The sequence below is a fragment of the Bombyx mori genome, chromosome 17 (assembly GCF_030269925.1).
Source record: "Bombyx mori chromosome 17, ASM3026992v2".
Lineage (NCBI taxonomy): Eukaryota > Metazoa > Arthropoda > Insecta > Lepidoptera > Bombycidae > Bombyx > Bombyx mori.
In genome coordinates, this window is record NC_085123.1 from 3,044,615 (window position 1) to 3,068,104 (window position 23,490).

Consider the following 23,490-nt stretch of genomic DNA (forward strand, 5'->3'; position numbering starts at 1 on the left):
CACAACGCAACTAAATACCCGCCAGCACGTATGTGGTATGGTGATGGATTGTCGCATTCCATCTTGCGCTAATCTTTTATTTATTTATTGCTTAGATGAGTGGACGAGCTAAGAGGTTACCGGGGCCCAGAGACATCTACAACGTAAATGCGCCACCCACCTTGAGATATAAGTTCTAAGGTCTCGGTATAGTTCCAACGGCTGCCCCGCCCTTCACGGCCGAAATAGGCGGGGTGATGGTACCTACCCGTGCGGACTCCACCACCACTAGTTTTATGCAGTTGGAACGTTTGGATACGTTTGCCGCTAGGGGCGCTGTTCCAATTCCATACAAATTTGGGTTAACTTTTACGCTATCGAGAACGTTAAAAAACTCGCACTAAGCACACAGAGCTCGGAACTCGTCTCGCTTGTGAACACACCTAGCGCAGCAGAGCCCCACTCCGGCGACTGGATACGGCTTCAGTACACGACACGTTGTCTCGCCGCTGTCGACAGATGGCGGTGTTCGTGTTCTGGTGCTACGCGTGCAAGTTCGTGCCGGCCGCCGTCTCCATCCTCGTGCTGTACGGGCTGACGCTGCGCAGCTTCTGCGAGCAGATCGCGGCCGCCACCAACGCGACGTCGTGCTGGATCGTGTACCCGGTGAACGTGGGCGCGTTCCCGCCCAGCCACGACCTCACCGCGAGGAGCTGGCACGGCTGGGGCGACGACTTCTACGACGGATTCTATTTGACCCAACATATCGTGCTCGCTTTGATAACTTTGCATTTAAGTGAGTGGTTTTTTTAAGTGAAACTTCTTTAGAATCGTTGTGATTTCAAACTAGATGAAACGAAAAAATAAGTCCATAGAGACACAAACACATAAATGTATAGGATTCCGCCGGCGAGAGAATGAGATAGAACACATTAGACGTTCCGCCTCTTCGTAGCATCCCCACTATCGTCTACTAAACATTGTCCATATGTATGCTCCTGTGTAGTGGGATTGTCAGTATATCTATATCTTATTTATAATTTTCACTTCTACCGTGTGTGACTTGCACACACACACACGCGCTTTTTCTTTTCTTTCTTCTTTCTTTCAAATAGCGGTCCTAAACCTAAACCTCAAGGGTTTCACTTCATTAATCTTCACCGGAGTCACGCAACTTTTTCTAACGCAATTAATAAATGGCATTTAATAGTGTGAGGTACATTGTAGAATAAGGACATCGTTAGTACGATGAATATGTTTTTTTTGTCCTCCAAAATGTTGATTATAAACGTGTTTTTGATTAATAAAATCTCTTATTTTATCCGAAACTCGAGTTCGTGTTTTGAATATTATAATCTCTACAATATCGTGTTCGTTTGCAGTTGTGATCTCATTATCATTCGTCCATCGCTACTCGTCGATATGGCAACGTGGCTTCTGGACCAATCGGGCGTGGACCATCACTGTTGTCGTTCTGTGAGTTATATTCCAATACTTAATTAATTCAATACAATGTCAACGAGTCGTCGTGGCCTAAAGCTAGCTTGAGAGGGTATGTCAGCGTTTTTTTTTTAAACCTAACAAGTAGGTGACAAGCGTAACCTAACAAGTAGGTGAACTCACGGGGCTCAAATCTGACGACGTTGCTAACACGAACTCTAGCAAGAGCCGTGCTTCGCAGAATCTACCACCGGATCAGAAATGCGATCCATTGAGAAGATCTGTGTCTGAGGGTTCATTTACTCGTCGAGCCCTTCACCGCAAGCGACAGGTTCGACGAGAACGATGACCGGTCCAAATGTTGTTGTTCGGAACTTGTATATATGCAAGGCTTTTTTTTAATTTAAACGGCCGTCTGGTGTAGTGGTAAGTGACATGGTCACTACATAAGGGGGTCGCGGGTTCGAATCCCGCCAAGGGAAGATATTTGTATGATAAATATAAATGTATTTTCCAGGGTTATGGATGTATATTAAATATATGTATGTGTATAATAAAAATCTTACATTTATTTCCGTTATCTGGTACCTGTAACACAAGTTCTTTACGAACTTATCACGAGACCAGTTAACGTGGCGTGATTGTTAGTAAATATTTATTTATTTATTTATTTAATGGCTCGAGTCTCTTCTTTCACGAATGACTTTGCCAATGTCAGGTAGATAGAATATCAGTGATATAGATAGATGATAGCAGATGAGAAGAATGAGAACGGGAGAAAAATTGTAAATATTTTTACATTTTAATGTTATTGCGGGAAATAAAATAAGCTAATGCATTTATAACTTCAGGATTAGGGAATGTTAAGGGATAGTTCATATTAACTGGGAACGGGATGTTGTGTTAGTTAGTAAACAATATAGTGGCATTCATCATTGAGCGTATTCCAGAAAGAATGCGACTACAACCTTGCTCTATTAGCTCTTTCAATTAAGTAATAGCGTATTTGGTAGTAAGTGTGTAATAATGTAAGGTCTTCATGTAATGTTATATATAGTTTTTTTTATACAACGAACCGCTTTTTTTTCAATGCACGCAGTCGGTACCTGTAATTGTGTTAGCATTTAGTGTGAAATCAATGTATATGATAGCTGTAATGTTCTGTGCTTATGTATAACATGTTGGTACCCAAATAAATAAAATAAAATAAAGTAAAAATAAGATATGATCTAAAGTACCGATAGATTTAATGCAAGGCTTATCTTGAAAATGTCGTAAGTGACACATTTTTTTTTATTGCTTATATAGTTGGACGACCTCACAGCTCACCATGGAGCCCATAGACATCCACAACGGAAATGCTCCACCCACCTTGAGATATAGGTTCTAAGGTCTCAGTATAGTTACAAAGGCTGCCCCACCCTTCAAACCGAAACGCATTACTGCTTCACGGCAGAAATAGGCAGGGTAGTGGAACCTACCCGCGCGGACTCACAAGACGTCCTATCATCAGTAAATCAGTGTATAATGGCTACCGGCCATAGGCTAACCGCTCCGCACTCCCGCAGACTGGTAGTCCAGTGCGCGTTCAGCGGCGTGATGCTGAGCGGCACGTACGGGTCGTGCGCGCGCTGGTCGGTGTGCGCGCTGCGGTACCGCGTGCCGTGGCCGCTGCTGCTCGCGTACGCCGCCTCGCTGCTGCTCGTGCTCGCGCTCAACGAGCTCATCAAGTGGCAGGAGATCAAGTCAGTGCCCACGTTAACGTACACGTTTAGACGTGACAACGTCTTATCATTCGATGGAGCCGGCTGCACGCACGAAAAACATGACTCATTGAGGCGTTCCATTTAAGACTTGAAGTGCAAGCGAGAGCGTGCAACGAGCGACAAAGAGGCACAATCGACCTCCGCGTTCGACAGCGTTCGACATCTGTCTCTCTCTGCTACCTACTTGAGTGAGCGATGCATCCGCGTGGACAGCTGCTATACAATAATACATTTACATGTTTTCGTCAAGCATGAAGTTCAGTGAAAACCATTCCATCAGTATTTTCTTATGACGTTGTCACGTTCAACTATCGTCAGTAAACCGACTTTACAGACAACCGATTTTTTTTTACTGGTGGTAGGACCGCACGGGTAGGTACCACCGCCCTGCCTATTTCTGCCGTGAAGCAGTAATCGAAGGGTGGAGCAACCGTTGTAACTATACTGAGACCTTAGAACTTATATCTCAAGGTGGCCGGCGCATTTACGTTGTAGATGTCTATGGGCTCCAGTAACCACTTAACACCAGGTGGGCTGTGAGCTCGTCCACACATCTAGGCAATAAAAAAAAAGTTCTCCCGGCCTATTCTTGACTCTTCCACTAAATTGTGTTTCGGTTCATTACCAATTATTCTCGAGATGTAGCAACTGTGTGTTTAGTGCGAGCTTTTTAACGTTCTCGATAGCGTAAAAGTTCATTCAGATTCGTATGGAGTTGGAATTTTTGCCTACGTTAGCCGCTAGGGGCGCTGTTCCAACTGCATACAAATCTGAGTTAACTTTTACGCTATCGAGAACGTTAAAAAACTCGTGCTAAGCACACTGATATTTTGGGAAACACAAAAGAGAATTTAATTGCTGAGCCGTGACAAAAATGCTCCCCGGACACTTATTCTAAATGAGAACTCTGCTCCAGTGGACGGTAGAACAATAAATAAATTCTCCAAGCAAAGCCGGTTTGACGGATGACGTCACGCTGTAATATAAAATTTATGCTAATCGTAATTTAAACTATAGAGGGTAGAGGTAAGGGGAGCCGTCTCATATGGGAGAAGCTTGAAAAAGTGTCCCACTTGCAGCACTAAATAACAGTTCAAAAATCCTCCAGAATGGCGCTAGCATAGGCACAGGGTATGATATGAATTGAGCAGTTGTTAACTGATTGAAGTATGCTGAGTTAGGAAATTTAATATATTTAATGACTAGAGTAGTTATTAGTGACAGTGCAATATACAAGACCTCACATGTTTACGTAGTCCAAACTAATTTTGTTAATATAACCTAAAATTATTGCTGTGTAAATAAAATACTTTTTGTGATTTTGTAGTGCGTACAGCTCTTTCGTCCTTTTTTATTTCTCTATCTTATTCTAATAACTTTCAGCCCCTTTTTTTAAATTTACCCGGTTGCTACAGTAGCGCCACCTTTATTTAGCAGATTTTAACGGACACTTATTACACACAGAGACGGTTCTTCTTACATCTACCCTCCATATTTTAAATCTCTATCGAACTGTTTTTTTTTTTCAGGGCAGACAAACGGAATCAACGCCGCGCCCGTCTCGACTTCGGAACCAAACTGGGAATGAATTCTCCATTCTAAACTCGACTGCTACGTCTAGTCAATTAGCTTTAGTAGAGTAAGCTGTTTCCTAATCAAGCCGATACGAATAGTTTTTAAGGAATACTGACTGTGTACTTTAGTACCTATTTTGTACTTATTTTACTAGTTTACATAACGATGTTTTGACGATTTTAAATAAATATTTTGAAATGATGATTTGAGACTTTTTTGGGGTTTCCAACAAAAAAGGATTGCCTAATAATATTGACACGCCTTAGGAAATCAAAGGTACGTACCAATAACACTGTTTTTTGTTGTTATTTTAGGATTTATTGTCTTAAATGAATATAGTTTACACATTTAAGGTGATAAGTAAAAAGATACCACAGATAATTTATAATCACTACATCATTGTAGTTGTTTACTTTGAGACATTACGTGGAAGCCTCAATTGCATCAGCGTACCAGATTTGAAATTCAAGTATGCAATACGCCCTTTTTTCGGGCCGGGGGCCAAACCTCCTACGAGTTCCCCTCGCCTAGGGAGCGCGCGGGGTATGTGGTACTTGACGATCTGCAGAATTTGGGAGCAGACTACGAGCCCAAGGACGGCTTAGGGCCCTACCGCACTAAACGACTCCCCTACACTCTTACCGATCTCCGTCCGGGGTCAGAACCCGGTCAGAGTAAGTTGGTTCCCGCGGTCAACACTACAACCAGAGACGCGGTGCCACCCCGAGGACGCCCGACCGACGGGTCGCCGAGGCGATAGTCGACGACCAACCGCGCCGGGTCCGCGGTATGGCGGCCTTGGGCTATGCCGCTGGTGTTCCGATACACCGGTTGCTCTTCCACAGTATGTTCGGCGACGACAGCGATGACGACAACGCGGACCGCATCGCAGGCCCTGGCGCAAGCTTAAGAAGTCATTCTACAGCTCTCTTTTTTTTCCTACCTAAGCTGATAGCCTTGAGAGGCTATATCAGCGTAACCGTAACTAGTAGGTGAGCTCACGGGGCTCAAACCTGACGACGTTGCTAACACGAACCCTAGCAAGAGCCGTGCTTCGCAGAATCTACCACCGGATCGGAAACGCGACCCACTGAGAAGATCCGGCGAGAAACTCAATGGGCTGTGTCTGAGGGTTAATTTACTCGTCGAGCCCTTCGTTGTAAGCGACGGGTTCGACGAGAACGGTGACCGGTGCTTGAAGTACCTAAAAGCACCGTTAGTGGATCGGGAGGATCCGAGATGACGTGGATTCTATACTACAGCAAATTTCGTTTCATCAACGACATTTATTTTACGGAGAATACTTAGCGGTAAGTCTGTGACTCTGGCTTCGTGAGCTGTCTGATGTCCATGAGCAACGACAATCGCTCACCGTCAGGTGGTCGTTGGAAAGTCGCAGAAAATTTTATATCATTTCCGAAACCTCTTTACTGGTGATAATTCTTTAGATAGTTACTTCTTAGGAGCTTCTTAATACCATCACAATAATTTATGGAGTAGAGTATTACAACATTTTTTAAGGATAAGGTTTAATGTACTGAAACAAAATTCGTTAAAAACATATCTTTTTATTAAAACTAATATAATTATTTTGTGATGTAAATAGTTATAAACAGTCGTTATTTGAGTTCACATCTCGCCACTACGTTAATCAATGATTACATGACTCTTTCTACATCTCGCTTAAACTGACGCTTTCAAAAGCTTTATTAGGTACTTGCTTGCATCGAGTTTACCGTTTCCTGCTTCGATATTTTAGTATAACGCACTTCTAACGAATAATAAATTAGTACAGACAATTTAATAGGGTTTTTTTTTAAATACACCAATTCGCCACAGATTGTTTTTAAATACGAGCACTTGAAAGCGCTAACGGTTTCAGCACTCTCAACAAATTTAATAACAAATTAATGAATAATATTAACTTGTCCGACAGTTTCACAGCACAATAATTTCATATGGCCGCAAAAATAATAATTTTAAATGGCCGATTATGTTGTACACAATTCATACCTGTTAAATAAATTAATAATACGTATATAAAGAAATTACTCATGAAATAAATATATAATAAAGTATTAAAATAAAACTTTTTGTAATGAATCCATATTTTTCAGGTTTAGTTTGTCTCTGCATTTGTGCATACCAATACATTCCAATCTTAACAATGACTCATTCTGTAAACTAATCTAAATAGCGTTTTCAACAATGTTTTGGGATTCATACTAATTCAATCCTAATTTCATCTCCAAATTTAACAAGTTTTCTTTGACCAATAAACGGATATATCAGATATTGATTATTTTTTGTCACTGCTTCTAATTAACGTGACCTTTAAAGTAACGGCAAACTTTCATCAGACAAGTATTACTTGACAAATTAAATTGTTAATGACGATTATTTTTAAACTATAATCGATTAATTATTCCATTAAACATCTACCATTAATGTTAGTTATTAAACACTTGTACTTATAGGTGTACTATTATGATGCTACAACTAAGCATTGTCTGCTATATCTAATATTTCCTGAACAAAAGATGCAACATCTGTTTCCTTTTGACTGTGTTCCTGGCAGAATGGATGCACTAACAATGCATCGTAATTTGGTCTGAGTCTATAGTCTTTCTGTAAGCATTGCACTATTAAATCCTCAAACTCGTTTGAAAATTTTCCCACTGGAAGCCTTGGTGGATCATCTTTAACAACTTGTTTTAGTTGCTCGAAAGGTGTGCCCCATGTGTTGTATGGGAAAGTTCCTGTTGCTAGTTCAATCATGGATATTCCCAGAGACCACACGTCACTTCGAATGTCATATTGCCCAGGATTTCCAGTTGGATCAATTCGTTCTGGTGCCATATAAGGTTTACAGCCAGCATCAATTGTTTTTGCAACAGAATCTACCAGATGACCAGAAATGCCAAAGTCACACATCTTCACTTCACCCTTTCTGTTGATCAATATATTTGATGGTTTCACATCTCTATGTATGACTCTGAGTTTGGAGTATAAATAATGTAAAGCACTAACAACCGAAAATGCTATCTTTCCAAGAATATTCTCAGGTATGGTACGATCATTTTTGTAGACTTTTGTGTAAAATTTGTCTAAACTCATATCCATTACTTCCATACAAATCCAAACATCCCCTTCCCTGAACATTGCTCCGTAGAAATGTACTGTATACGGACACGCACTTGCTCTCATTGATACATCAAGATCCATTAACAAACGTTTTTGTTCCAAAGATTGATTGTTGAATGTGGCTGTGATTCTCTGGAATTTTAAATAATAAATAATGTAGAAAAGGTAATCATGTCATGTCACTCAGAGTTGTTGGAAAGCACAGATAAGTAAAACACGGAGATGATCAATTTTTATGGCCATTTGTGGTTGAACTATCAACTGTGTTGATCAGTGTTGATATTTAATCTTTTACATTATTAAGATAATGCAATGCTAATGGTTGGAGGCATAATAATGACATTATGTAACATTTGATTGCTGATGGTACAGGTTCTTTGTGGGCTAACATAGGTTTCGCTGCTGTGCCAATTTTTGACAAAAACCAAAAATATGAATGAAAATGGGACAGTCATACAAATCAGACTTTAGAATATACGTCCCAAAGTGCCACATTTAAGTCGAGGCATTTATAGGCTCCTGTAACTGCTAACACCAGGTAGGCCATAAGCATGTTAATCAACTATGCAAAAAATAAACAAAAATTATAATTATTATTATCTTTTTAATCTGAAGCAAAGAAATGGTATATTATAGAGGAGTATGGAAAGAGAAAACATGTCGCCCTGACCCCAGATAACTGGGAGAAGGGCAGGAGAATGATGATGATTTTTTTTCAACCTTCTTCCGAATCATTACCTTAACAGCCATAATGGTGTTGCTAGGTAGGTGGCGCATCTTCTCAACAATACCATATGCTCCTCGGCCAAGATCACAAATCTTTACCAAATCATCAGCATGTACAGTGAAAGTTCGATCATCAACTGTAATTGTTGTTTGTTTATCTAAATTCCCTGGTGGAGTCCTGGGGGTTGGAAAAATTATGATTACAATGTGATTTAGTTTTGGCAACAAATTAATTGTTAACAAATACAGTTTAAGTGAATAGCCACTTAGAATAGTTACTATAATAATAATTTTGGTAATCCAATAACATAGCTTTCAGAATTAAAATTATAGTAAATTTATTCACAAATATACATTTTCAAATTTATTATATTAATCTGTACTTTAATTTAACTAAAAGACCTAAAATAATTTAAAGATTCATGTTTCTGTTATCACTTTGTATTTTGGTCCTGAAATGAGAGTGCTATTGGGTACCTCTATGTTTATGACAAATATTTTTTTATTATATACGAAGCAACTCGTAACTCTCGATATGCACTCGGTACTTACACAACTTGTTCCGTTTGAGTCTTGAAGTTAAAGCCCGGGGGCGGCAGTTTTCTTCTCGACATCTCTCCGTTAGTACTCGCCGTATTAACCTCACAGCTGTCTGTTTTGTTAAATAATCGAATTAAATATCCTTCAAAACGATTTGATAACCAGGATCCGTGGTTGTAACTAAGTCACGAGTTACACAATTATATGATAAATGTACATAATGCATTAATATATGCAATAATAGTTACATGAAAACGATTAACTTCTCGATGAAGGATATCTTTTTGTATTTTAATTTATTTTTTACAAGTTATGTACCAAAACCACTTCTTTTTTTGTTTGATTTGTCCATTGGTCAGGCAAAGGAAATGGAGATCATACGTTGAATTTTGGATTAAAAATTTGAAGCCATACAAATGAAAGGAAATGATGTGATTTAAGACAACCCCCTTTTAGATCATATTAAATGAAATTTTCTCACAGTAAAATATTAGAAGATTATTGAGACTAATTAGTAATGGATATCTCAAAAGAGCCCAAAAAGCCAGCAATTTTATTTTTTTTGCCACACTTTAACACATGGTAAATGTGCCTCGTTATTAGATGTTCCAAGCAGAAATAACATTAAATACCCAATGCAAAACATATCCTTAAAACTACTATAACTACTATTAATCGCGTTACTATAACTAAAAAAGAAAACATGAATACATGAACATACCGATATCAAGTTTTTCATGATAGTCAATTAGAAGGTACCGTTTTTTGCAAAAGTGTAATTAACTCAATGAAGTAGGAAACCTATGGAAATGAAACGTCAACCAAAATTTCGTGCCAGTGTGACGTCATCTGGCCACAAAACATAGCGGCTTTAGTGCTGTACAAAAGATTTCAATGTTATCAGGTTTTATCGATAAACGTTCTTGGCTCATTTTATTTTAAATATTGTTGAGTATTATTTATTTGTAGAATTTATACTTTAATGGGAAGTAAGTAGGTATATTGTTATGTGCAAATATGATATGATTTAGATGGGTGAAATCTAAGACAAGTTCGTCCTTCGAATTTGCCAAGTAAACGATATGATGATTTTTAAAAGTTGCTACACTGATTTTATAAAGTTGTCGTTTGTCGCAAAACATAAAGATATGGCGTAGTTCAAAGCCATCAGCCCATTTCTAGCATGCTAAATGTTATCGTATTTTGAGTACGTGTTTTTCTTAGACTATTACAATCTATTTTAATTGTTTTGCTGACTCTAAAGTCCGTAACATACTACCACAGCGCACCCCAAGGAAGGTGCGCCGCACCATTTGAATCACTTTCGCTTGAGAGTGATTCAAATTTTAAACTTATCAAGGGACCGCGTGAAAAAAAAACACTTACAGAACATTTATTCATTAATTACAAACGTCATTCCTTGTGACTTCCTCTCTAAAATCACTTAATTATTAAATATTTAACAAATTTACAATAGTGTTTTACTCACTGCGGAATAAAACTATTTTATTTAAATAGTTCCGAAGAGATTTTGTCGGTAGCCTTTTTCCCGAAATATCTAAACAGAATGTCTAAATATGTTTTGATGACATATTTTAAAGTGGTATTTATGATTAGTGTCATGATCAATAGATTCCGACCGAAAAATGGATTTTTCGGATGAGGGCTCCATAATGAATTTAAATACATATAAATAATAGTTTTAGGGCATCGACTTTCTTGAGATCCTATAAAATACGTTTTAATTATTATTTTTGTATGTTTTAAGCATAATAAATTATGAAATTTTATATAATCAATCATATTAAATCGATATCAAAGTCAATAAATAATGTACAACCCAAAACAGACGGCCGAACTGACGTGACAATGACATTTGGCGCGCTAAACATGGCGGATTTTCGGCCTCATTAGACGGAGACGGAGATATTTACGTATATTCATGTTTCATTTTATGTACGCACTGAAATACTGTTATATTGTTTTCCTGCGAGTTAAAGTGCTGAGTAAGAACGAGATAGATATATGTTTATGTATGTGCCTTCAAAATGGGTGCTATTTATATAAGCAATTGTACGTATAGAACAATATGTCGTGTCCCTACTATATAGGTCTATGAATTAACTGTATTAAAAGATAACCTAGTAAATCAAGAGCTTTGTGACCTTACTAGATTGAAATCTAATTGATTACTCATCCAATTGGTTTATTTTCATAAAAAAAATTACTTAAAAAACATCATTCATAGAATTTTTGTTACAAACACATCTTCCATAACAGGGTTCCCATCAATCCCCACCATAAAAAACTGACTAACACTAAAAATACAGTTTTTACTATATTTTCAATATAATATCATAGACATTGCTTACACGAAAAAAAAACTGGATTTCCAAATTTTAAATTATAGTATCAAAGTGGCTTCAACAATGACACTTTAGAATACTACAAATTCATTTAACAAGGCAATGAATGAAATTACAGTTTATTTATTATATCAATTAAATTTATTAATCTTATAAATTACTATTTTACTTAGGCGGTAAAATATTGAAATATCACAGATGTAATCATTTTTATTACATTATTTTGATGAAAATTTAACAGCTCTAACCGCATTGCGAGCTCTTTTAGCAGCTTCTTCTTTCAATCTATGTTTTTTTTCTCTTTCAGCTAAACCAACTACCACATCATGTTGTAACGCGTTTTTCACTGCTGCTTTAGCAAAAAGTTTGTTTAACACATAGTCATCATCATTAGTTTGTTTCTTTACTTCATTTTTACTATAATCCTTTTTCTTTACTTTCTTTACAGTTACTAAATTTTTGAGTCCATCATCAATGGAAGATGATAATCTTCTTTTGCGCTTTATTTTATGTGATTTTTTATGCTTTTGTTTAATATCTTTTACAGTACTTTCATTAGTTTCAAGTTGAGAGTTGTCAATGTTGGTAGGTTTCTCTTCATCTACTTCTTTAATATCTTGTTCATTATCTTCTAGTACACTTTTCAACAATTGTTCTTCATAATCTTTCTTTGCATGCATTTTTACAATATCTAATTCTGACAAAACATCTTCAAAAGCTACATTGGTTATTTTATCATCAACTAAATTAATATCTGGTTCTTCCACTTTAGGTGGACATAATAATTGTTCTCTTTTCTTTTTATATTCTTCACGTGGATCACTTTCCTGTGTTCCCTTCATGGATTCTTTTGATATTTTTTTACTTATTTCTTTTGCTAATCTTTTCATGGCTTCTAACTTTGTTTTAGATGAAATATCCAAGTCATTATCATTCTTATTGGTTTTATTGATAATTTTGGTATGTTTAAAAATTGATGCAGTTTCAGTATCTCCTTCACGGTTAAGCTCTTCAAGAGTGAACAGTCCCTGTAATGTACTGGTGGTTAAAAAATTCTTTTGATTTGGGTCCACAAAAATTTTATTACTCAAGAAATGTTTGAATATCTGCCTCTGATAAATCTTTTCCTCTATAGTCCCAGCTGACAACAATCTATAAACTGTTACATTTCTAGACTGGCCTATCCTCCATGCTCTTTCCTTTGCTTGATCATCTGTTGCAGGATTCCAATCAGGATCATATATTATCACTCTGTCGGCTCCAGTTAAATTTACACCTAAGCCACCTACTCTAGTTGTGGAAAGAAAAACTAAATAATCAGTGTTATCATTAAAAGTTTTAATCAAGTTTTGCCTTTGGCCAACATTAACTGTACCATCCATTTTGAGGTATGTAAAGCCTTGATTTTGTAAATACTGTTCTAACAGACACAGCATTACTCTTGACTGAGAGAATATGAGAGCTCTATGTCCCTGTTTTTTCCATATTTTAAGTAATGAATTAACAACAGTCATTTTTCCAGATCTCTTCCAATGGCCAAATATCTCTTCATCTATCTGTTCTTCATCTTCTTGAGCTTCGTAGAGATAAATATCAGGATGATTGCATATTTTCCTTAGCGTTGACAGAGCCACTAGTAGCCTCGCTCTTAATGGATTTCCAAATTTATTTTCTTTGTCTAAGATGCTTCTCACTGTATTACTCATAAGGTAACCCATATAAAGATCTCTTTGCTCTTGTGTTAAAGAACAGAATAGAACTTGTTCATTCTTTTCTGGGAGTTTGATATGTCCTTGTACCTCAGCCTTAGTTCTCCTCAGCATGTAAGGAGTGATCATATTTTTCAAAGCAATAGCTATTTCCATGGCAGTAGCTTCCTGTATTTCAGTAGCATTAGCATAGCCTCCTTGAGTGATTGGAACTGCAAAGTGTTCTATGAATGCATTGTATGTCCCCAACAAACCTGGCCTCATAAAATCAAATAATGACCACAGTTCCTGCAAACTGTTCTGCATTGGTGAGCCTGTTATTAACAATCTGTGTGGTGTCTGGATTTTTTTTACAATTTTACTTACTTGTGTATCAGGATTACGTATTTTGTGTCCTTCATCCAAAATTAAATAATGCCAACTATAAGCATTAAGTTCTTTATGATACTTTACTATGCCTGCATATGTTACTAACAAGATTCCATGAGCACTGTGTATATCCCTTAATAGTTTATGGTGATTACCAGCATGAGAGCCAGTGTGATGCAGTACAGCTACTCTGAGCAGGGGGCACCAATAATGAAAATGAGATACCCATTGATATATAACTGTTGCAGGTGTGATAATGATACTCGGACCAAGACCACCCCATGATCCTAAATTGGTTTTTGAAAGGGCAGTTAGGAATGCAATGACTTGTATTGTTTTACCAAGTCCCATTTCATCACCTAACAATCCACCAGAATCCACTTGATGCAACTCCCAAAGCCATTTAACACCAGTTCTTTGAAATTTATATAACTGTTTCCAAATATATTTTGGTACTAATAGACCATTCTGGAGTTCATGCATTTCATCGCTATCTTTATTACCATCCAGGATGTACTGTATGTCAGCGGTTAACGTGCATCCTTCATATGTACCGCTTTTCACAGTATTTAATCCTTCACGCCAAACCTCTACCCTTAAATTGTATTGTTTAATATCACCGTCGTCAACAATTCGGTTTATATTCTGTTTGGTACGAGAAGAACACGCAGTAAGCGGAAAATTATGGATACTGTCGTCTTCCTCATCGGAAGGTACAAAATCGATGTCATCGAGGTGTCCTTCAGTTGAAGTCCCTGATGTCACAGTAGTTTTTACATCTACTTTTTGATTGTGGGGAAATTTTGACAGAGTCTTTGCCTGTTTTTGCGATATGTAATCAGCAGCAGATTTGCTTTTAGTTGATACATCTTCTTTCTGACTATTTTTCCTCTCAATTTGCTTTTTCGCTAATTCAAGTTGCATTTCTAAATATTTGTTTATGTCCACCATTTGGGTTAGTTTTAGTTCTTGACATTGAAATTCAGTTTATTTAGGTAATGTATTTATTGCTTTTTGTACACAATAATAAACTAAACTCAAATATTAAGTGTTTAATCTTTAATTTAACAAGTTAATCTTACTTAATCTTAAGTTAACAAATCCTACGAGCATTAGAATAATTAAAACATTTATTTTAATTGAAAATGTCAGTTAAGCGATATTTTTCTTTTTTTAGAGTTTATAATGCTACGCTAGTTACGCTACAATTTAAGTGTATAATCTATGGCTACAATCATAGAGCTAGAGTTGAACTTATTAACTCCATGGCTAATATGGCTATAGTACGGTATTCCTTCCTACTCTGCGTCAAGTCGGCTCTACACTCGCGGCGCGAACGCGACAACTGCGAATTCACGAGTGTAGATGTTGTTCACGCCTTCTCGTTCGCGCGTCGCTCCCCGATCTGTGTCGGTTTTATGGCCCGCGACAAAGGGTTTGCGGCACGCGAACGTGAATGTATCCACACTCGCAGCTTACCGCAGTAGCGTACAGGACATCGTAGAGTGGTTATGCGTGCGTTGGTGATTGATCCTAATATAAATGGTGGAATAATGATCTGGAACTGACTCTCATTTATTGCCATAAACCTAAGCCGAAACATCAAGACCACAAAAATGAGAATAAGGTTCATGATGCCTGGACACGCATAAGTGCTATCTTAAATACACCTGTAACTGAGTCAGAGTTAAAGAAAAATAAAGAATCACTTAAGTCGAGCTATAGATTGTATAGAAAGAAAGTGAAGTGTATGTAGAATACACAGCAGCAGCAGAAATCACGTCGTCGTCGATCATAATCGCGAACAAGGCTGAGCTGTGAAGCTTTGTGAGTGTGGAGGGACACAGTTCTGGCGCAGATCATGGTGTTTCTTCACAGTGCGACGTCATACGCGAGTGTTGAGGCAGAGTTACAGATTATTAAAAAGTTACTATGTAACGTTTATGTTTATGTCTTATCTATCATTAAACCTTGGTAGAGGGCTATGCATAATACATTTCGTTTATACTTTATATCACTATACCTGTTCCTGTTTGGACATGCTCCATAATCTTCATTTATTAACTCGCTGGTGATACAAAGGGAACGAAGCCCCTACACCTTTTAGTTACTGTACAGTACAGTGATGCGCGGTAATAGAACTGAATACATAAATATTTATAGATTATAAAATAAAAATGAACTTGAGTTCCATCGTTTCAATATATATGTATGTACATAAAAATTCTAAAATAATTATTCTACGTGCATAGATTATCTACTACAATAAGCTACCAATATGATGACATGTGTTAAATATTTATTATCTATGCCAGAGTTCAAAACGTGGTTGCCCAGAAAACTACGAAATCATAAATATATGTAATTAAATTGTAAAAAAAAAATACATTTTGAGGTTATTTTTCAACAAAAGTAAAGCAAGGAAAATATTAGCTCAAGTCAAATAAGCTTGTTAATTCTAATGTGTAAAAAGGAAGTGTTCTGATAACAATGGATATTGTAAATGAGATATTAGAAAGGGAACAAAAGAAAGCAGATAAATATAAACCAATAACGGTCGAAAAACATTTGGAATTAGAATTCGACCTAGGTTCACTATTGGCCTCTGACACAAACGATTTGGACATAAAAACGCTGAAGTAAGTCTTCATCTTATCTCATTTTAGCAAACGCATAGTCACTATTAATTTCAGGATTAAACATAAATTTAGTTAACAGCACATGTTTTGTTATCAAATTAAATTGATTTTATGTGTTGTTTAGGACAAACAAAGATTCATATTTACTTGCATTGACCCGTGACAATGCTCAGCTACTACTGAATAAAGTATGGGAGCTTCCCACTGAAAGAATCGAAGAGGCCATAGTAGTTCGATTGCCACAACCTACGACAATCCTACCCCGAGCCAAGCCAGTGCCTGTACCTAAGCCATTAACTAAATGGCAAGAGTTCGCAAAAGCCAAGGGTATTAATAAGAAAAAGAAAGACAAACTTCAATGGGATGAACAGCTGCAGAAATGGGTTCCTTTATATGGGTGAGTTTTCAATAGTAGAATAATGAAAGTTGTCTAGAAAACTATAAACACAAACCATAAAAACCTTATTTACAAAAGTTTTTAGGCAGAAATTAAAAATTGATATCATCATTTTAAAATCTGTATTTTATAGTCAAACCAATAGCCAGGATGTTGTAAAACACATTGTCCGTTTATTATTGTCGGCAATCAACTATATCTATAATTGACTATATAATTCTGTATCATCAGTTTCAAGAAAACTGCAGCTGAAAAAGAGAAGAACTGGCTTATAGAAGTCCCACAGAATTTAGATCCTATGACAGATATGTATGAAAAGAAAGCCGGTGAAAAATCAGAAAAGGTTGCAAAGAATGAATTACAGAGACTTAAGAATCTCGCTAGAGCCAAAAAGGTTAAAATACCAAGGGTGGGGCTTCCTGTCACTTCAGATAAAGCTTCTGCCACACAGGTAGGATCAAGTAGAAAAATATATATTGTACTGAATTATAATTTTTCCTTTTTCAGTTTCAAATTAGACATCTTATACAATGATAATAGTATACTTTAATAAATACATGTCTAATTCAATGAAAGGACAATTTTCCTTTTTCTATTCTAGATGATCTCAAAGTAGCATACCTGATCTTTCTTACAGCCAAGCAGCATTTGCTGTTTGTAATTAAGTTAGAATTAGATATACTACAACTTTTTAACTGTTGCAATTTTATTGCTAAACTATTACATTCATCTTGTTTTGCTTATCCATTACATTATTGTTTAAAGATAATAATTTAAATGATTTTATAAATATATGAATGCATAAATCTACAATTATTTTTCATAATTTTCCAGTTATCCACAGCAGCAAGTGTAGCAAAAGCATCAACGGCTTCTCTTGGAAAATTCCAAGATAAATTACCCAAAGAGAAAGAAGCACGCGGTAAAGGTGTACATGAGCTAATCCCAGGCAAGGAGAGGAAACGTAAAGCACCTATACCAACACCGGCAGCAGAAAAAGAATACAACCTGAATCTACTTGATAATATACTGAGTAAGAGGCCAAAAATTGATATGGATAAAGCTGTAGCGAAAAGTATAAATGAAGAGGAAGTCAAGTAAGTAAATTATTTTTATTTTATTGTAAATTTGAAAATGATATAATCAGAATTTTTTTTTTAAAGTTTTTATTTTATTACTTCGAAGTAAATGAGCTGATTTCTATTGTTTGTATTATCATTAGGAGATCACACGAAAAGAAAAATATGAAACCCGGCTTAGGAAAACGTAAAACTCAAGGTAAAGGCAATGCAACAAATTTCTCAGCCAAGAAACCTAAAGCAGGAAAGGGAAAAAGGGCACCAAATAAGAAATCTACTGGACGGAAAAGGAGATAGAACTATGATATAAGCCTTACAGAATGTATTACTAATAAAAACTAAAATACTGACACTTGTTTTTTTGTTTTCCTTAACTATTAATAAAACCCTTAAAAATGAGGCGTTCATTGTTTTAAATCGAAAAATATGTTTGGTTTTGAACGTAACAAGAGTGAAGTCGTCGTGGCCTAAAAGAACAAGGTGTCTCCAATACTCTCGTATCGAGTGATTCTCGTCGAAACTGTCGCTTGCGGCGCAGGGCTAGGCGAGTAAATTAACCCACAGACACAAGTCACAGAGTTTCTCGTCGGATCTTTTCGCGTCGCGGGTCGTTTCCGGGTCGCGTTTCCGATCCGGCGGTAGGTTCTGCGAAGCACTGTTCTGCACTGAGTGATGCGACTATGCCAGTGTTCGAGTCCCGCAGGCATGTACAAATTTTTCTGATGAAATAGTTACGTACTAACCTAACAAATGTTCATGAATGCTTCACGATGAAGGAATATCATCGTGTAATAAAAATGAAACCAGTTTGTGTAATTACTGGTGTGAGGCCGTCTTGTAAGCCCGCACGGGTAGGTATCACCATCCTACCTTGGTTTGGAAGGTAGGGTAGCCGTTGTACTTAAAAATTGAGACTTCGAATACATGTCCAAGGTGGGTGACCGCATTTACATGCGTAATGTCTATGAGCTCCGGTGACCACTTAACACCGGGTGGGCCGTGAGTCCATCCATCCAACTTAGCAATAAAAGAAATTAAAAAAAAGCCAATTTCGAGGTATCTACTATACTAATATTATAAAGCTGAAGAGTTTGTTTGTTTGTTTGAACGCGCTAATCTCAGGAACTACTAGTCCGATTTGATAAATTATTTCAGTGTCAGATAGCCCATTTATTGAGGAAGGCTATAGGCTATACGCTAAGACCAATACAAACGGAATACCAATAAAGAATGTTTCTAAATCGTTTTTTTCTTTCTACGTAAATGAAGTCGCAGGTAAAATTTCGATGCCTCCAATGAACACTACGCTAACTCTAAATTCATAGATTTACAGGAGGAGCGTTTAAACGAAAAAAGTCGATAAAATCTTTATTATTGCAGATATATTTATGGTTTTTTTGTGTAACTAGCTGATTTACTCTTGCTTCGAACCCCATCAATAATGATTAATTGTAATACTTTTAAAATAGTGAAGCGATTTGCGTGAAAAACGAAAATTTCAAAATTTTCAGTTAGAGTAGTGTTCATTGGAGGCATCGAATTTTAGCGTTGTGGCAAAGTAACTATTCCACGCGGACGAAGTCGCGGACAAAAGCTAGTTTGGTATGAAATTCATTAATATAGAAAGAGTCAGGATATTGTTTTTATTTCTCTAGACAGTTTCGAAGACTATCCGACTTAGTTTTAGGCCAATACTGGAGCCCGCACTCTACACAACTTCAACTATCGGTCTTGAGCCGTAAATCCGTAATTCAATCTGTCATCTACATTACTTTACTGGCATGTAACTAAATTTAATTATAATCTAACAAAGACAGCACCTCCAAAATTACCTTGTTTGGCCAACCATACACATTTAATAAAATAAAAGTCTGTATTTTTTCTATTGCTTTAATTACATTTGTTTCTATGGAATTTGACTAGACACTAACGAAGAATTAAAAATCTTCACAATCAACATTTAGAAGGAGAAGGTAAAATTTGTAATACTGTAAATCAGTTTATAACCTACATAATTCGTCGTTAAGCGTACCTACTTATCTACATCAAATTCTAATTATAATAAAGTTTATTAATGGAAGCTTCTAATGTTTAGCTACTTACTACAAACCCGTGTTTTCAAATCTTTTGGACAGTCATAATAAACTATAACATAACTCATAATAAAAATGGAATCGCGTAATTAGTCTACCGGTCTTAGCGGTTCATAGAGGTTCATAGAGTTCACAGATTAAGGTTATGAAGGTACATACAGACAACTTCGTAGTTTCTTTTTCTCAAAAGTAAATTGTCAATTCCCCAACTTGATTAAGTTACATTTAATTTACCAGCTGCTGGTAAGACATTGGTTCAGAGCCCGCCAGATTTATTGTTAGTGCCCTGTCTGTTTCTACCGAAAACCAATCATGTATTCATGAAAAGCGTCATGAGGTCAATGCAAATAGGGAATTGTCACGGAATCTTAGTTCTATTGAACAAAAAAAGTCGGACTTAGCAACACAAATACGTAGCTTGTATTGGATCCTGCAGAAATGTAGATGATCTTTCAAACTGTCTGTACCTACTTCTGATTTTTCTCGACTTTATTTTGTTGATGAAAATTCATCTCTATTAAACCCTATTAATAAACATGTCCAAAATATTTAAAAACATTATAATATTATAAATTTGTACAATAATTTCTATATGTAATAACTAGTATTGCTATTCTTTTCACTACAACTATTTTCACTATAGATAAGCGATCGTCACAAAATAGGATTTTTGTTTATAACTATGATAATAATTTATATTAAAATGTTATAGAATTAACTAGTTTCGATTAGATCAGAATCGGTAAATAAGAAGGCAGCACTATTTAGCATGCATCGGTTTAATGTAAAACACTAATTTAAAAAAATTGGTCAATTTTTTTTTTATTTTTATTAGACGCTAATATGTAACTTTACATAGTGTTTTGGGATGTTGGCAGGGGTTATGGCAATGGCAGGACGACTAAGCGAGCGTCGCTAGGGTGTCGGTAGATGTCACTAAGCGACTAAAGTCTCCCTAAATATTATAGGTTTTAAATATACATTAAAAGCCACAGTGATACAGACAAAGCCACAGAACGTAATAATAATCAGATAAATTTAATACAATAACTGATTTCTATTAAGTCTCTCAATAATTACACCTGTAATAGGGCGATTGATTTTCACATCAATTCATACACAATAATAACCATTCGAAAAATTACTGTTCAAGGGTCATGAGTTATTACTTCACTAAAATGACACGTTAACACTAAACATACCTTAACGGGTCAAATGACCCATTTTGAACTTTTGCATTGAAAATGCACATTTTACTTCATGACTTTTTCTTATCTACAGTTATTGTACATTATTTTTTTGTTTTGTTTATTTTGAGTAATACTTGTCGTATGCCGTTATCTACCCGGTATGGTAGACATAGGTACCAGTAAGTGTTGGTATGATTAGTGATAGTGGTATGATACGTGTCGTTTATAGTTTATTTGGTAAATGAACAGAAAAGGGTGGAAAACGACGAAAACAAAACAAACATGATATCGCACATACGGTGCTACAAACAAAGTCACTTATGCAATTTTTGTTAAAACTGAACTGAGTATGAGAAAATACATTTTTTAATAGTTATTAGTGAGACGAGATAGATTTTTGCTTTTACTGATGAAGTTTGTAGTTCATTTTATTTCTATAGCCTAGCAGAATTATATAATACGATGTTGAATTTTCCAACGTTTCTCCTGAAAAAAATACATAATTTACATAAGTGACGTTATCGCACGTATGTATATAAACACTAACATAATAGTTATACTAAATAAGACGCGACAACTAAACCGTCTTCAAACCGACACATATAAAACTTTGCAGCTCCAATAAGAGTTGTTCGCTTACCGATTTTCATTTAATCTGATATTTATAGTAAACTTACAGTAGAGGAAGTAATTCATACAATAGGAATGTTCGAATTGAAATTATTGGCACATTACGATTTCACACAACCTTGAAGACCTAAATATAGATTAACTAAAAATTTGTAAACTTAACTAACTTTAAAATATACAGAACCATAAAGTAATAAAGTTAAATTAAAACTTTTAACTTTTAAACTTAAATGCTATGAGATCGTATCGATTTAAATTTAATACAATTTTAATATAATTACACACGGTGTAAATATATTACTAATAATAATTATACAATTTAGAAAATGAAAATATGTAGATTAAGTTTGTGTTGCACATTACGAACCCTGTTTTAATTTTATGTTTAATTTCGTTTTTAGTAAACTATTCTGGAATTGTTTTTTTACTAAATGGAATATACGAGTATATATTTTTAAAAATGGAACGTGGGTATTGGCTGGCTTGACGATTAATTGCCTTTGCTTTTCAAAACAATACTGACTAGTGTCCACGCATTACAAAACGAATACCCTCGATTCTATTATCAACGGTAGCGTAAAGCGCTTTATTCACGTTCCATCTTGCTGTCAATCATCGAACGCACGGGCCAGAAATTAACGACATCTCTGGAATCGAGGGAAATCACCTACATTGACGGCGATGGGTTGTCATTTTAAGAATCGAATTTTACTCCAATTCTCTCGATTGTTGCCAAAATATCCGTTTGTTGTCGGACAAATAACCAGCTCGTAGGGCAGCTAAAAGCGGGCTAAATAATAGGTCTTTACTTATGAAGTTGCCGTTTTACAATACTGGACATTTGAAATTTAATTTAAGTATGGCTGCCAATAAATTCTCAATTCCAATGAATTTTATTTAAAAAATATGAAATTCAATTTTCGAATTCAATCATTTGTATATTGCTTAGGGTTTGACAAAAAAACGAGTTCCGTCGCGGTAGTAATGCCGAACAAACGGTTCACAACATTTAATGACGTGTACGGAATGAGCACTACGAATGAACGCATGATTCGTTATTGGTTTGAATGCTTCGTAACTTCGTACATGGAAATTTAGTTCTAGTACATTAACCACGTGTTCGTCCGAAAACTAAAATCAACAACGACGAATTAAAGGCGATAGTGGAAGCTGACGATACTCAATCTACCACAAAGTTAGCAGCAGCTTTCAACGTTAGCATCTAAACAATATTAGTCCATTTGCATCTAATTTGGCAGGGTAAAAAAACATGGTTGTTTCCGCACAAACTTAGCGATAACAGACAGAAACGAAGATTTTTTTTTAACATAGTCACTTGCGGTGATAAATGAATTCTTTTTGATAATCGTAAATAGTTATCATGTTACTATACATGTACTTAAGCAATGCCGCAAACGAAAACTGACACAGAAAAGGCATGGTCACTGTTTGGTGGTCTAGTGCCGGATGTGTACTGCGAAGAACTGGACATAATGATCGAGAATCTCGCGAATGTTTAGTCAGCTTGCTTAGTTGCTGTATCTAGGGTTGGATGTTGTGCGTCCTCCTCCGTACTCATTAGACCTTGCAGCAGCAAATCAGTCAGCAGATTTCTACTTTATGCAAAGTTTGAACATCTCGTGGGCAGGGAAAATTAAGTGTCCGAAAGGCATCACACTGGCTTCAAAGAGTATTTATTGGCTCCCACACAATACCACCGTGCTTTCAGAGATACATCGATACCAAGAGTGCATCTTCTGATTGATATAAATAAAAAATAAGTGGAACTTTCTGTGTATACTAAAAACGGCAATTTCGTAGGTAAAGACCTAATATTACAAGAAACTA

At 36.1% G+C, this 23,490-nt stretch overlaps 4 protein-coding genes across 5 annotated transcripts in view; 2 read left to right on the top strand and 2 right to left on the bottom strand.

Moving 5' to 3' along the window:
• Positions 1 to 4,964, top strand: part of LOC101741898 (transmembrane protein 94) — a 40,873-nt gene extending 35,909 nt beyond the window's left edge. For both annotated transcript variants that reach the window (XM_062673273.1, XM_062673274.1), the window contains 4 exons: positions 499 to 775; positions 1,362 to 1,455; positions 2,988 to 3,164; positions 4,715 to 4,964. In XM_062673273.1, coding sequence (XP_062529257.1) covers positions 499 to 775; positions 1,362 to 1,455; positions 2,988 to 3,164; positions 4,715 to 4,787 — 621 coding nt within the window. In that variant the 3' untranslated portion in view covers positions 4,788 to 4,964. The remainder of the gene's footprint in view (positions 1 to 498; positions 776 to 1,361; positions 1,456 to 2,987; positions 3,165 to 4,714) is intronic.
• Positions 4,965 to 6,312: 1,348 nt separating this feature from the next.
• Positions 6,313 to 9,847, bottom strand: LOC101744017 (dual specificity mitogen-activated protein kinase kinase 6). Its single transcript, XM_004921920.5, has 3 exons — positions 9,183 to 9,847; positions 8,643 to 8,808; positions 6,313 to 8,036 (listed from the first exon to the last, which is right to left on the bottom strand). Exons 1-3 carry the CDS (start codon positions 9,242 to 9,244, stop codon positions 7,260 to 7,262), a joined length of 1,005 nt encoding a protein of 334 aa, XP_004921977.3. The 5' UTR covers positions 9,245 to 9,847; the 3' UTR covers positions 6,313 to 7,259.
• Positions 9,848 to 11,654: 1,807 nt separating this feature from the next.
• LOC119630813 (DNA excision repair protein ERCC-6) lies at positions 11,655 to 15,282 on the bottom strand. Its single transcript, XM_038021339.2, has one exon. It carries the CDS (start codon positions 14,563 to 14,565, stop codon positions 11,755 to 11,757), a length of 2,811 nt encoding a protein of 936 aa, XP_037877267.1. The 5' UTR covers positions 14,566 to 15,282; the 3' UTR covers positions 11,655 to 11,754.
• A 418-nt stretch (positions 15,283 to 15,700) lies between these two features.
• On the top strand, positions 15,701 to 18,079 carry LOC101743869 (ribosome biogenesis regulatory protein homolog). Its single transcript, XM_004921917.4, has 5 exons — positions 15,701 to 16,253; positions 16,378 to 16,650; positions 16,882 to 17,101; positions 17,485 to 17,747; positions 17,873 to 18,079. The coding sequence occupies exons 1-5, from the start codon at positions 16,105 to 16,107 to the stop codon at positions 18,024 to 18,026; spliced, it is 1,059 nt and encodes a 352-aa protein (XP_004921974.2). The 5' UTR covers positions 15,701 to 16,104; the 3' UTR covers positions 18,027 to 18,079.
• Positions 18,080 to 23,490: the final 5,411 nt, after the last annotated feature.

Excerpts from the sequence above, each read along its gene's own strand:
- LOC101744017 (XM_004921920.5), bottom strand. The coding sequence starts at position 9,244 with ATGTCGAGAAGAAAACTGCCGCCCCCGGGCTTTAACTTCAAGACTCAA. Across the intron at positions 8,809-9,182 it reads ACTCAAACGGAACAAGTTGT|GACTCCACCAGGGAATTTAG; the intron begins GTAAGTACCGAG and ends TCCAACCCCCAG. Across the intron at positions 8,037-8,642 it reads ACACCATTATGGCTGTTAAG|AGAATCACAGCCACATTCAA; the intron begins GTAATGATTCGG and ends TTAAAATTCCAG.
- LOC119630813 (XM_038021339.2), bottom strand. The coding sequence starts at position 14,565 with ATGGTGGACATAAACAAATATTTAGAAATGCAACTTGAATTAGCGAAA.
- LOC101743869 (XM_004921917.4), top strand. The coding sequence starts at position 16,105 with ATGGATATTGTAAATGAGATATTAGAAAGGGAACAAAAGAAAGCAGAT. Across the intron at positions 17,102-17,484 it reads ATAAAGCTTCTGCCACACAG|TTATCCACAGCAGCAAGTGT; the intron begins GTAGGATCAAGT and ends ATAATTTTCCAG. Across the intron at positions 17,748-17,872 it reads ATAAATGAAGAGGAAGTCAA|GAGATCACACGAAAAGAAAA; the intron begins GTAAGTAAATTA and ends TATTATCATTAG.